Source organism: Octopus bimaculoides, chromosome 26 (assembly GCF_046866305.1).
Source record: "Octopus bimaculoides isolate indiv1 chromosome 26, ASM4686630v1, whole genome shotgun sequence".
In the NCBI taxonomy this organism is placed as follows: domain Eukaryota; kingdom Metazoa; phylum Mollusca; class Cephalopoda; order Octopoda; family Octopodidae; genus Octopus; species Octopus bimaculoides.
Window position 1 is genome coordinate 10,576,176 of NC_142953.1, and position 16,023 is coordinate 10,592,198.

The following is a 16,023-nucleotide window of genomic DNA, read 5'->3' on the forward strand; positions in this document are numbered from 1 at the left end:
AAGAGGTAGGCCCAGGAAGACCTGGGCTGAGGTGGTGAGGCAAGACCTTCGTACATTGGGCCTCACCGAGGCGATGACTACGGACCGAGACCTTTGGAAATGGGCTGTGCGTGAGAAGACCCGGCAAGCCAAGTAAGATCGTTGCCAGTGCCCCTGGACTGGTTCTTGTGCGGGTGGCACATGAGATGCACCATTTTGAGCGTGGCCGTTGCCAGTACCGCCTGACTGGCTCCTGTAGGATTTTCGAGCGAGATCGTTGCCAGTGCCCCTGGACTGGCTTGTGCGGGTGGCACATAAAAGACACCATTTCGAGCGTGGCCGTTTTCGTGCGGGTGACACGTAAAAGCACCCACTACACTCTCTGAGTGGTTGGCGTTAGGAAGGGCATCCAGCTGTAGAAACTCTGCCAAATCAGACTGGAGCCTGGTGTTGCCATCCGGTTTCACCAGTCCTCAGTCAAATCGTCCAACCCATGCTAGCATGGAAAGCGGACGTTAAACGATGATGATGATGATGATGATGATGATATATATATATATATATATATATATATATATATATATATATATATATATATATATATATATAGGTGCAGGTATGGCTGTGTGGTAAGAAGTGTACACACCCAGAAACTAGCTGGCCTGCGGGTCGGAGGGGGAGTGGTTCACTCTCTTATTTGCAATAAAGCAGACACAGGTTGTGTGTCGTTAGCCAGTTGGAAAAGATGTTTTCCTGGGATTAAAATGTAGTAACATTGTTCTGCATGGAACAGCCACATAAAAGTGGCAACAAGCACTACTATATATATATATATATATATATATATATATATATATATACCGGAGTAAGCACATGAAATGTGCAACAAGGTGGAAAAACAAAACTGTCCGATGAACGGGAACGTGAAACTCAGAGTAACGGTTTTTTTGTTATATTTCTGCTGCTTTTAAATAAAGTATATATATATATATATATATATATATATATATATATATATATATATATATATATATATATATACATATATATATATATATCATTGTGTGTGTGTTTGTTCCCCACCACTGCTTGAGAACTGGTGCTGGTGTGTTTACATTCCCATAACTTAGTGGTCCGGTGAAAGTAACTGATAGAATAAGTTACATTTTATATTTTTAATTTTTGATTTTGTCGACTGCACAGTATAGTAGGATCAGTTGGGCACCATCTGTGAGAGAAACAGCACCATGTTGCAATTCTCTCTGCCAGAAATTTGGAAACAGCATGCTGTACTGCTCGGCATTCATACCAGAATCTCCAATACGAACATTTCAGAGTGTTTGGGTGTCAATCTGAGGTCAGTGCAATCTGAGGACATGTACTGAGAGTGATAAAAATCAAACATCATGGTGTTTGGAGTGATCACTAGTGATGGCAATGTTATGCCTCCATTCATCTTTCCACACGGCCTCAAATTTACAGGCGATAAACAATCCATTTTATAATTAATTATTTGTGGCAGCATGTATTAAAAGGATTAATTGCATACAATACACTCTTCTTTATCGTTTAATAAATGATGAAATGGACTTACTTATAGGTACACATGCATACACACCCACAGGTATTTGAACATGAGAAGTTACAGTTACTAGCAAATCTACCCATCTATGATGGAGGCATAAAATGAGGAAGGGAAGTCCTAACAGCAGTATGTAATGAGAAATGTGTAAATGGACTTGATAGATTACTGGGTGATGTCTTAGACAAATCACATTATTGTTGGTAATACAGCATTCTATTGCAGCTGTATGACATGTGTTTGTGACTAAGTGACGTGATGACGATTCACTCCTGAACTAAAATAGGCTCCTAGCCTCTGTATCAAGAATGGTTATGTGGACCACTTCTAGCAAAAGCCAGGCCTTCCTTCGACCACTGTATAAAAAGTATTGAGACTAGAATGTTATTTAGTTTTACTTTTATTTTAGTTATTTACATGATTTTATGCTTGTCTATACTTTTGCGAAGACCTGTTGGGGCAAGTGAAATTGAAATCGAGATTGAACCAAATTCGATGATAGGCACCTGTGCCAGTGGAGCGCTAAGAGCACCATCCAAGCGTGATCATTGCCAGAGCAGCTGTCTGGCTTCCATGCCAGTGGCACGTAAATAGCATTATTTGAGTGTGATCATTACCAGCATTGCCTTACTGGCACTTGTGCTGGTGGCACGTGAAAATACATTCGAGCGAGATCATTACTAGTGCTGCTGGACTGGCTCCTGGGCAGGTGGCACATAAAAAACACCATTTTGAGCATTGCCGTTGCCAGTACCACCAGACTGGCCCTCGTGCTGGTGGCATGTAAAAGCACCCACTACACTCTCGGAATGATTGGTGTTAGGAAGGGCATCCAGTTGTAGAAACTCTGCCAGATCAGATTGGAGTCTGGTGCAGCCAATTAGTGGCATGTTCAAAATCAACCGAACATGCAATGGATGATTTTAAAATCTGTTTATTGAATTGAAAAATATTTTGACAGTATATCTATCTTTCTCGGGTTCAAAATGGAAAATACAGAAATACAGAAATTCAAGATTTAAACTGGAATATCCTTTTTAGACAAAACAACATTATCAATTTTTGCTTTTCCATAACTGGTCACAAGGGAAAGAAAAAAAAAGCAGAAAAACATTGTGCAAAAAACATGAGGCAAAGTCAGTTCCATCAGAAATCATAACAGAAATGTTATGATTTATACAGAAGGTGGGATGTGTAATGATTCCTGTTTGGTGTATGCAGCAGAATGCACTAAACACAACTTGATTTATTTTGGTTGCACAACCAAAAAATTAAATAAAATTCTGGCACAATAACAGTAGTTTGACAGAACTTGCTAAACATTTTACATCAAACGACTATAAATTTGAGGTACGCCTGAAAGTACACATTCTCAGAAACTATTCTGACTCCTCTGCACTTTCAGTCCTCAGAACACATGGGGATAAATATGTTTGTGAATTACTAATGTCACACCCAGGAGGAATGAACAAACTGACATGAAAATTCCATCATATTTACACAAAACTATTTGACTTGGTGTTCTGTTTCCTACGTTCTTTCTTTCTTCTTTCTTCTTTTTCCTTGTTACCAGCTATGAAAACACAAAGATTGATGACTCATTTTCTAAAGGGAACTCTTTGTAGTCTCCATATAAATGCCCTTGTATTTATGTTTGGATAAATGGTACTTAATCAGAACCGCTCAATGTGTGTATTAGACTCCACCAGGGGTGTAAACAATCACCTCTCCTCTTCATAACCTTTATGGATAGGATCGACATGTGCAACCAGTTATAGAATTATAAAACAAATTAAACCAAATTATTTTGATTTGACAAACTCATTCTGCGACCAATAAAGATTGTGGAATCACAAAATATGCACATGCCATGGGTTTTAAATGTTTTTAAATGTTCTTAATATTGTGGTTCATGTATTTGTCTGAAGAAAACATTTTTTTTTATAATGATATAATGTACTCATTAATCAATTAAAAAATTTGTTGGAAACAGCTGTAATGAGTTCACACTTATCCATCGTTTGTTATTTATTTATTTATGATTCGCCTCTTACAACCTGTTCCTCGCATGTTCTGAAGTATACTATGAACCATATATTTAATACAATGTACGTTTCTGGATTAGTCCAAGAGCTGGGGTTCAATTAATTGTATACATAACCTGAATAGCTTTCTACCTGTACTTCAGTGCCAGTGTTTGTATTCATCTACAAGTACTGTGTACTTCAATGTTGAACCAACCCAGTGCTTTACCATTTAAGTGTCTTATTCACCTGAATCTTAATATATTCTATACATATATACATATGCATCATCACCATCATTGTTTAACATGTATATACATATATATATATATATATATATATATATATATATAATTAAAACATAGGGTAAAAATCAGATATTAATTAATATCGATTTATTACCAGGAAGCTAGCACATTGAAAGAATCTGAGAGATTCAGAAAAAATATCTGAGATCTTAGGGGATTAAGGTATATTTTTATATATATAATGTTGACCAGTAAAGTGGACATTTAATATGCTAGAAATAGACCACATGTTGTGTCTACTAAGACCTAGTAGTTCTCAAAAGAAATTCAGCGAAATACCAAACCGTAAGCGAGCAAGACATTGAAAATTACATACATAAAACAATGTTTTAATTTTATATATATATATATAAAATAATTTTTCTCGTCTGGCCGTAAAGCCTTTTCTGTTTGTTTTCCTGTCTTGCTTTTTGTCCGCCACTACATTCCTCCATGGCTAGATTTAATTTGCGTATACAAATTTAATCTGCGATCCATGGGACGAGCCGTTTTAGCGATGCGTCCTGCCCAAGCTAGTCGAAACGCCGGTGTTAAAACGTGGGTGGCTGATGAAGGAGAATGTTCTCTATGTGGCTCGTGTGTTCTCGTCTACGTTTGTTTGCAATGTCCTGTACCCAGATATGCACTTATACATACAGGTGGATGTCGGTATGCACATACCTGTACGTATATATGCATATACTCATTTATTATTTGTTTTTATATATATATATATATATATATATATATATATATATAAATAGAAGTTGAAAATGCATTGGAGATAGTTAAAATATTTTTTATTAATATATTTAAAGCTTTAACCGGTTTCACAGTTTACACTGATTTGCAAAAGGTTCAAATAGAAAGACGTAGCTTATGTTGCAGCTGTCTTGCTTCTGACTAGTGTTTGAAGCTTGCCCTATTTTCATAAGGAGTTCATGGCTCAAATTAGTATATGTTTTGAATGGGATTTGATTGGTAGAGGATAGTGACAAGACTGGTCTTAGAAATGTTTCTAGGTTTCCTGCTAGGTCTGTGTGTTAGTATCAAAGACAATGTTTGGTGTCATAAGTTAAGGCTGACACGGTTGACTGAACAAGTCCAAACAATCAATGCTCTGAATACTTTCTGTCAAGTGTTTGTAGAGAATGAGCACATGAAGTTTCCTGCTTCATTCATGTGTTAATGTCATGTGGCAGTATATTTTGCACCTAAAAAGAAGATTGTCACGGTTGGGTAAACATGTTTAGTTATAATCAAGGCACTCCAAATTTAATCTGTCTGGTGGGAGAGTGGACAGGAGTCATTTGTATGTAGTCCAGTGGCTAAAATTTAGGTTGTTAGCTGTGTAGCTTCCTTATGATAAGTGGCAGAATGAAGTTTTGTGTGTGAATAGTTATTTGTGTATGTACTCTGTGAAAGTTTAAGTCTTGGTTCGCACTTTTGTATGAAAGTATTTTCTTTGTTTATCCATGCTTCATCTAATACTTATTTTTAAGTTTGGAACTTCTCCCATTCTCTTTTTGTGAAACTGCTAAGTTACAAGGATATAAACAAATCAACAGTGGTTGTCAAGCAGTGGGGCTGTGAGTAGTGGCACAAACACTAAGACAGATATATGCAGACATATATACAATGGGCTTCTTTCATTTTCCATCTACTAAATCCACCCAAAACATATTGGTCAGCCTTGGGATATAATAGAAGACGCTAGCCCTAGGTGCCATGCAGTGGGATTGAACCCTAAACAATGTTGGGAATTTGTTCATTGAAATTTTAATTTTTATTTAGAACATTTTAAATAACACTTATTATATTTGCCTCTTGATCTTCAATGGTTATATTTGCAGTAGTAAGTTTCATGGTATTTGTAATCTAAAATGATATCTAGCCATTGGAACAATTTATGGACTGTTGACATAGCTATCTTATTTTAGCATAAAGGAAATTGTTGAAAATTCTTTGTAACCTGAGAGTTCCTACTTCCAGCTGAAGGTGGGCTTGGAGAGAAGGAGTTGATACTATAGTCTACAGTTTTTGATTCCCAGACCGGGCGTTGTGAGTGTTTATTGAGCGAAAACACCTAAAGCTCCACGAGGCTCCGGCAGGGGATGGTGGCATACCCTGCTGTACTCTTCCACCACAACTTTCTCTCACTCTTTCTTCCTGTTTCTGTTGTGCCTGTAATTCAAAGGGTCAGCCTTGTCACACTGTGTCACGCTGAATATCCCCGAGAACTACGTTAAGAGTACACGTGTCTGTGGAGTGCTCAGCCACTTGCACGTTAATTTCACGAGCAGGCTGTTCCGTTGATCAGATTAACTGGAACCTTCGACGCTGTAAGCGATGGAGCGCCAACAACAACAGCATATAGTCTACAGTGAAGCAAAATAGAATTCAGAAACCCAATCTTCATTATGGATTACAAGTAATTTTTACAAGAACACATCTTAAGGTGTGGATTTACATATTTGTACAACCTGCAGCAGTTTGGAAAATATAGTTTTCTGGGGGAAAATAGACAGCTTTTTTCTTTTGGATTATCCCTTTTAATGAGATTTTTTGAGGGAGAGAGAGGTTGTGTGTGTGTGTGTATCTGTGTCATTCAATATGCTTGGAGTGTACATACACTCATACACTAGGAACCGCATACTCCTCAGGCACTGCATAGTCTCCACTATCAGACACTCTACTCTGAGATACATACACTAAGGACAGTACTGAAAAAATTGCACTTCTTCATCTTTCAGTATGAAGCACAACCATCTGTTGTTATTTTATCCCTGGTCAAGTAGTTATTTTATCCCTGGCTGAGTAGACCTGTATGATCTGACAGTTTGTTCTTGTTTAGTTCCTGGTCAGCCCTCACTGAGCAGACTTATAATCAAAGAGCAGGACTCAACCATTTTTAAAGTTAAATATCTACTCATATCTTATTAATTTTCAACTGTTCTGAAATTTTCATCCTTATATAAAGAGAAGTCACATGGCATAGTGGTTAAGAGCGTGGGCTACTAACCCCAAGATTCAGAGTTTGATTCCAGGCAGTGATCTGAATAATAATAATGATAATAATTATATCGAAAAATACCTTAAGAATGAGAACCCAAGTTCGAAATTTCCCCAAGACACCTGATGAAGGCTGGAGTGTATATCAGCCAAAACGTTGTGTTAACAACAAACAAGATGAGGACAAATATCCGTCAAATGTAAATAATATAGTTGACCTCTAACTTCAGTGTCAATAATTTTAAAATAACAAGATTAAGTCTAGAACATAACTTCAAGAGAGACATACACTCCCTAGTGTTATAGTTATCACTAAAAGTACCACCTACCTACTTATGAAAGAAATCTTTTACTCTTCAATAACACAAACAGACTTCATACTTTGACACTTGTGAAATTTAATTTCTTATCATATACAAAACACTACTTTGTCAAATAACTTGACTTTTTCTTATCCTGTCCTTATGCGTATCCTTTTGAAGTTCAACAGTGACTCATTCTTTTGGGAAAGTACTTTATCAGTTGCATTAATAACATGGCCATTAACTCACACTGTGTTTGAATGATGGTTTATCATACCACATCAATGGGTCTAACACTGGGTATCTGTCATTTTCATTTATGAACTGTTCTGCCACCCATTATTCTGTTCTCTTCCATGCAGTTTTTAATCTTTACTTTGGTCACTTGATCTTTTTCATTTTTTTACCTTGTGCGCATAAGCAAAAGCAGGATATTGTAATCATTCGTCTTTGTGTAATTACAAAATTACTGGAAAACAGCTAAATGGATTTTCACCAAATTTGGTAGAAATACTAATTGGGTGAGTGGCTCGAAATGAAAGTTTGGTTTGATTATCTTCAAAACTGACAGACGGGTGAATCAAAATGTTTGCAGATTTTTTATGAAAGAATCTATGTGCATGCAGGGTATGCATCGTTTTGGCATGTTCTCAGCACAAGAATCTATTACTAGATACATAAAAAACATGTATTTATGTCTATTAAATATTATTAAATACTATTTCTCACTGGTTGGAGTACTTTTGTTGTTGATCTTACCATCACGGAACAGTACATACACACACACACAAATCATTTGATTCAATCATCTGTGTGTGTGTGTGTGTGTGTATAGACATGGACCTATGCACATAGACACATGTGGGTACATACATAGATATGCAACTCTGTGTGTGTGTGTGTGTGTGTGTGTATATACACAGAGATGGATTGGAGGGTTTTGTTTATTTATGAGTAGATTTCTTAATTTCACCAGAGTATAAATACCTAAAATTGAACTTACAAATTTTTCAATAAACAAGTTGTCATATTATTTATATACTAAAACAAACATACTGTAGTAGGTTTGGTTTGTCTGCCATCAATGAAAGATGTTGGAAACACTTCTAAATTACGCTTTGCTATCTTAAAAAGCAGAGGACGCTTAGATACACTATCTCTGAATAAAAGACGGAATGGCCACGACTGGAATACCTTTGATTACACTCTCATGAATCAGGACTGCTCTAGGGACTAAATGATTTCTAGTCCTTTCAAATTCTATTGTATTCTGTATTGTATTACATAAGAAGTGACATTTCTGTAATATGATGAGACATATGAAGGATGTCAGAGAAGCTTTTGCTTCGTGCAGAAACTGCAAAGAACTACTTAGAAATATTGCAAGTTTTCTTCCTGATCGTGAGTAAAGCTATTGCAATGTTGAAAACCCATCTGCATCATCAACAGGTATCTCTGAAGTGTTTTATGCTGAACACCTTTGCCACTATGACATATACTTTCACGTAGGTGGTGAAGATATATGATAATGTTGTTTAGCCACAGATCAAATTTATTCCAGTCATGACCACCTCATCATTTTGTATGTCAGGATTCAATGTCTCCCTGAGATAGTGGGGTGTGATCTGAGGGTAATTTGGTTGCTATTTCTACCATGTCATTTAGAAATTGGGTTATTGTCATGATGGTGGTGATGTGGATGCTATTGTTGTTGCCCACTGTAGTGGTGGCCGTGGTGCAGATAGGTGTCAATGTCCTGAGGTATTCATACAGTAATGACAAACCCCATCACACACAACAGCTCTATGCTCATTCACACAACTCTATGTACATACACAATTGCAAACAGCTCTGTATGCACATACCCTCCAGGTCTGTACACACACACACTGTTTTCCTCCACTGAAATTGTTAAGCTGGACAGCCACACAATATGTTGTCACAGTGACTGCTGCTAGTAATAGCAACAATTGCATTGCCATTATCATCATCACCTTACTACTACTACTACTACTACTACTACTACTACTACCACCACCACTACTATTACTTCTGCTGCCACTACTACTACTACTACTACTACTACTACTACTACTACCACCACCACTACTATTACTTCTGCTGCCACTACTACTACTACTACTACTACTACTACTACTACTACTACTACTACTGCTACTTCTGCTACTACTACTACTACCACCACCACCACCACCACCACTACTACTACTACCACCACCACCACCATCACTACTTCTGCTACTACTACTGCTGCTGCTGCTACTACCACTACTACTACTACTACTACCACTACCACTTGTCTGTTGCCATGGTAGCTGTTAGCTTTTTTTCCAAGCTAAATCGCACTATTCACTGTTTATTATAGGATGTTTACAGTAAGCGAAGCACTTCCACTGCCTCCCGTCTCTTTCTCTACCTATCTCACCTGAGTTCAGTGTTGTGCTGAGGCCATGTTGAGTACCTTACGTACACATGCACACTTATATATGTATGTAATATTATGACCTCCATACCTCAAGGGTATGCCCTGGCACTTGCCACCATCTCTCTCTCTCTCTCTCTCCTTTTACTTGACCATCCCATTTATATTCTGATCCCCAACCCTTGTGAGTATGCTTGGCACTCTCCTGCTTTCTTGCACTCTTGCTGTCTCCCATTCTCCTCTTGCTCTTCCCTCAGGCTGGGTAACCATGTGTCTTCTTTACAGCAGCACACCTGTTTCTGTCCTCAATCCTGGTCCACTCTCCCTCTCTCTCTCTGTGGCCGGGTAACCATGTACTGCCTCTATAGCACAGCATTTGTTTCTGTCTCTCTATCCCACTATACCCTTTCTTCGTCTGACACAAGATCATCGCCTCCCCCTCCCCACTCAAAGGATCTTTGTCTTGCAAGTTACATGGTGACCTCCCCCCTCTGCCAGTGCTGATGTCATGTAAAAAACCATCCAGTCCACACTGTAAAGTAGTTGGCATTTGGAAGGGTACCCAGCTGTAAAAACCTTGCCAAAACTGACCTCACCTGTGCAAGTGCCATGTAAAAAGCACTTAATCCACTCTGCTGGGTGGTTGGTGTTAGGAAGGGCATCCAGCCATAAAATTTCTGCCAAAACAGACAGAAGTCTGGTGTTGTCTTCTGCCTGGCCAACTCCTGTCAAACTGTCCTACCCATACCAGCATGGAAAGTAGACGTTAAACAATGATGATGATGACGTATATACATATATGTAGTTAATAAAAACTTGGGCATATACATGACAATATGCTGATTAAAGAACATTCTCTGTCTATGGCTACCTGATGCCATCCACAGTATTGATATAAATACCACTGGATTTACATCAGGAATTCTTCAGTGTTTGTTGAGTTGAGCAGGCAAATAATGACATGCTGTATAATTGAACCAAGCGAAACCAAGTTTATTGAGCAAGGTACCATTTGAAAAGTCGCCTGACTAGACATATCGTTAAATACAAATAAGAGAAAATATGTCAAAGTCTGCGAGACATCAACTCAGTCTGGAGTAGGTGGTACCCTCCAATTTGATAAAAGGAATCTGACCATGTGTCTACTCCTGCTAAACATTTCAGATCTCTCTCTCTCCTCTGGATGAATAATCATGTATCTCCTCTACAGTAACAAATCTGTTTCTGCCCTCATTCTTGATCACTTTCTCTCCCTCCTTCCTTTGCTCCTTACCTCTGGCTAGGTGACCATTTATCTCCTTTACCGCAGCACACCTCTTGTTAACTCTCACTCTCTCTCTCTCTAAGTAACTGTTTCTGCCCTCATTCTTGTTAACTGTCACTCTCTTTCTTATCGTCCCTGTCTCCATTTCTGTGGCTGGGTAACCATGGACCTCCTCTACAGCAAGACATCTGTTTCTGCCTCTCTGTCACACACTAATTTTTCATCATCTGACAAGATCACTTCCTTCAATGCTTCCTCCCCTCTCAAAGACTCCTTGTTGGTACTGTTGTCCCCTATTTTATCAATCCTGGAGGATTGACCTTGGAAGTATTTGAACTCAGAACATTAAGTGCCAGAAAATAACGACATTGATACCCTTTCCCTAATTTAATGTTTTTTCTATATTGCTTTGATGTGATTCTTTATCTCATTTTATTTGACTTCCACTCATGATGATATTGATGATGTTGATAATGATTATATGATCAATGACAAGGGTGATGTTGATTGTATTTTGATGATGATGATGATACTAATTGCTGTTTGTATTGTAAAGTCCAGTCACTGTTTCATTCCCCATGTTGACCTAATTATGTTGCTAATTGACCTGTCTAAAGTGTTGCCTTCTTTAGGAGTGGTCACTCGAAACTCAAGAAAACTCTACATCAGTGGAAGACTGAGTCCCTCAGCAGCTCAGTTTAGAAGCTCCAGAAACTCCTTAGGTTTGTCTGGCTCATTGTATGCTGCTTGATGCCAAACACCCATTCACCCCTCCAACCACAAAACTCTTTCTAATATCAATTATTAATTGTGTTGCCCTTTCTCATACCTCTATGTCCTTATTCTCTTGCAAAACTCTTATCTTTCATACCCGTATGCCATCAGTGTCTTCATTCATCCATCCACTTATCCTCCACTGTATATTGAACCTGTCTTTCATGTCTCATTAATCAATACTGATTTTTAACATTGGTAGAAAGTCTGAAATTTGGAAGGAAGGATAAATTGATTAATTCAACACCATCACTAGACTGATATTTTATTTTATTGACCTTAGAATGCTGAAAGGCAAAGTTCATCTTGGTGGGATTTGAACTCAGAATGCTAAGGGATGTTACTAAAAACAGCAAAGCATTTTGTCTGTTGCCTTATTGATTCTGCCAGTTCACCACCTAGTGATTCATAAATTTATTTTGTAATGGAACTCTTTCGCAGTTTTCCAAAAATTGTGTTAAAATCCTATTATTTTATGGACAATTGCTACCAATCTAATTTTTATAAAGCATTTAACGAAACCATTTGTTTTGGAAAATTTATTCATTAATAACCACAAAATAACTTATTTTGAAAATAATGAAGAGCATTTTCTATAAAATAAATTTCTATTCAATTTTATTAATGGACCCCTTATCTTGTGAAATCTCACAATTTTTAAGGTGATTCAGGCTCTTTGGGACCCACTTAGGAAGACATTGTATTAACCCATGGCTCAGTACTCGCCTACTTCATTTTCATAATGAAAAATAAACACAAACAAAAAGCCAGCACTTGTGAGACATTGTATTTCTGCTTGGGATGTCTCTTAATTTTAATTTAGAAAATCAAAATTTGATAGGCAGAACTGTGTGGTTAAGAAGCTTGTTTTGCAGCCATGTGATTTTTGGATTCAGTCCCACTTCACTGCACTTCTCTCTCTCTCTCTCTCTCTCTCTCTCTCTCTCTCTCTCCCTCTCTCTTTCTCTCTCTCTCTCTCTCTCTCTCTCCCCACACACACACACAGACACACTCATCTCTTTTTTATGTCTGTTTGTGTGTGCACTGATGTAAACTAGTGTTTCAAATTATATTCCTTTATAACACAAAAGGTAACCTAACCACTCCATCGAGACCTACATTAACACCAGACTAAAATAAGTGATGGGATCTGTGTGAGCAAATAAATCCCTTCAAGGCAATGTCTCAAACATGGCTGCATTCTGGTAACTGACACCAGTAAAAGAGCATATAGTTGTTGGTATTAGTTGTCTCTTTAAATTACAACTGACTAATACATAAATTATAAATTACTGAACTCTTAATTAAATGTGGCATTTCTGTGTTAATCATAGTCAGGCTAATATTGTCGTTTGGATCCTTTGACTCATTGGCATCGTCACGGTGACTGTTTTTATATGATTATTATAATTAGTCTGTGAGAAGAAGGGAACTGCCTGCGTCTCTTGTAGGTCCTTCCTGTCTGCCAGAATGACTAGGTTGGTGTTGAGCTTGATCTTTGGTGGTTAAGTATTTGAGTGGTGACCATGTGTGTAGTGAGAGAGATCTGCAGTGTGAAGAAAGTTAACTTGTTCATAGGAGCTGAGATTGTGTGTTGATATTGTCTCCTTAAATACACTCTCTACCAGCTGGACTGGCTACCCAGTTAACTAATTTACAGGAGCTTAGCAATAGGGATGGGTCCAAAATTTGTATAAAAATAAAACATGCCATACTTCTAAAATGCTCCCATTGCCATCACCACATTCAATGTTGATATTTCTGCTCTAATATCTAGTGTTACTAATACCTTCAGTTTTACTGTTTCTCTTTGTCTCTCACTTTCTGCCCTTGCAGTAATAAAAATAAAAATAAGGCCCTTATTTTTCTTTCTTCCTCTCAGCCTGTCACTATCTGTTACTCTCTACTTTTTTTGTCATTCACTCATCACTTTCTCTCACTTATTCTCTCTCACTCTCTTTATCACTTTCACTCTCCTAAACACACCGTCTCTCTCTCTCTCTCTCTCTCTCTCTCTCACTGTCTGTATGTATGTCTGTCTCCCTCTAACTTTCCCTCCCACCTCTCTCATACTAAATACATTTATTCCATTCCCTATGAAATATATCTGGTTATTTCTAAGCATTTAAACTTTTTTCTTTTTAAAATTTTAATTATTTCCAGTAATAACATTAGTATTTCCACTAATTTGTAACAGAGTTACCAGGCTGCATATTGAGAGTGGGTTTGGTCTATTACATCAGGAGTTCTCAACCATTTCTTACCTATGGACCCCTTTGATTCCTATTTTACTCGGATGGACCCTCCTCGCCAGTCGCTGTTCAAAAAATCCTATTGTATTTTTATAATTAAATATTATTAGAACTTACATAAAAATTGTTAAAATATTTTTTGCAGTAAAAATTTTATATGCAATAAATTGGTTATACATCCACAATAGTGGATGTATAACCAATTATTTCATATAAACTGTACTGGTATGAAGCACAATTTTTTCATGGCCCCTAAATAATTACCACGGACCTCAATTTATTATATTGCATCCATGGGCCTCTAAAAGTCTTATATGAACCCGGTTGAGAGCCCCTGTATTCGATGGACTGTAGTATATGGCAGGTACTTTATTGTTCATATTTCCTGGATCATTAAAATAAAGTCAACTTTATTCAACTGGATTTGAACTCAGAATATAAATATGACTAAATACTGAATTTTTTTTTTTTTTTTTTTGTATGGATGGTCTCCTGATTCTACCAATCCACCTCTTTGAATAATAATTATTACGGTACCCCAGCATGACCACAGCCTGTTGGCTGAAAGTAGACAAAGAATAATAATCAACCCCAGATTTGATTGGTTTATCAAACACCACCTCCTTCAGAAAGATCAAAGTTAAAATTGACTTCAGCAGGATTTGGACTCTGAATGCACTTTGAATGTAAAGAAATGCAACTAAACACCATATAGAGATATGAGCTCTACTAGTCCATGCTAACAAGGGACCCTCTATATATTTGCTCATCTTGGTAGAAATAACGGCTAAATCTCCCTCAAATTGTGCTGTACTGTTTAAAAAAAAAAAGACGCATTCAATAATGTGGATTCTCGGCGCATAGGGAATAGATGAAATGCATGGCTGGAATGGCTTCAATGATGTGTCTGCTCAGTTAAAATTGGCCTGGGGTTAAACAACAACAAAGGAGGGTCTATATTGTCAGTCGGCCTTCTAGAAAAGCAGCTATACACAAGCACACACACAACATACACCATTGTCTTGAATAAAGAAAAGACACATTAAACAATGTACTCCTAGACACAACCACCACCACCACCACCAAATTTACTGATAAATTCCTTTTTCTCTAACCATAAAATATTTCTGATAATTAAAACTTCAGTGATGAATCATGGTTGATTTATTTGTTCAGTGTGAAAACGATCGATTGCATGAAACATGCTGAAAGTATCAATACATTCGTATGTCTGTAGTGTACTGTTGCTTAGCCTGAGGTTAAACCCTGATCTAGCATTTCTATGATCAAAGATATTCTGGCTGTGACCATTCTGTTTCTTATTCTCATATAGTGAATTTAAGACTACATTGTCTATTTACATTAGTTACATTATTTACATTTGACGGATATTTGTCCTCGTCATGTTTGTTGTTAACACAACGTTTCAGCTGATACATCCTCCAGCCTTCATCAAGTCTGTTGGGGAAATTTTGAACCTGGGTTCTCATTCCTTAGGTATTTTTCGATGTTGTTGTTGTTGTTGTTGTTATTATTATTATTATTATTATTATTATTATTATTATTATTATTATTATCGAAACTGAACTAAATTCGACGACTGGCACCCATGCCAACGTCGTCTCCTTCATTGGACACAAAACCCAGCTTGCGAAGACCTATTGGGGCAAGCGAAAGCGAAATCGTGATGGCACCTGTGCCCAGCGTCGCCTTTCTGGCACTTGTGCCCGTGGCATGTGTAAGGACTTTCGAAAAATGATTGTCGGTCTACTGTTGCTTATGCATAAATTATCATAATTTTCATAATTTCTAATTTTGGCCGTTGCGGAGTGGAAAATGTTTTTTTTTTTTCTTGCTAGACAGAAATAGAAAAAACTTTAACTGGTTAAAAATACTAAGACATGGACTCTTCAAGAGAACAAATATTCAGTAATATTGAAAACCTAAATGTTCTTCAGAGAAACAGCAGCATTACTTGTCCAATAAATGATTTTCCCCTCCGCAACATTTTAAGGTCTTTAAGACTTGTTAGTTCTCACACAAATGGCCAATTCAGAACTTGCATTTCAGAACCTCTGTTTTTAGGCCAGAGCTACTCAGTAAT

At 37.3% G+C, this 16,023-nt stretch overlaps 1 protein-coding gene across 4 annotated transcripts in view; it reads left to right on the forward strand.

Annotated features, from left to right (window-relative positions):
• LOC106883030 (unconventional myosin-XVIIIa) overlaps positions 1 to 16,023 on the forward strand; it is a 230,263-nt gene that overhangs the window by 20,637 nt on the left and 193,603 nt on the right. For 2 of the 4 annotated variants that reach the window (XM_089342766.1, XM_089342767.1), the window contains exon 2: positions 11,526 to 11,615. The exons of the other annotated variants lie outside the window; for them this stretch is intronic. In XM_089342766.1, coding sequence (XP_089198892.1) covers positions 11,526 to 11,615 — 90 coding nt within the window. The remainder of the gene's footprint in view (positions 1 to 11,525; positions 11,616 to 16,023) is intronic. 4 annotated transcript variants of the gene reach the window in all.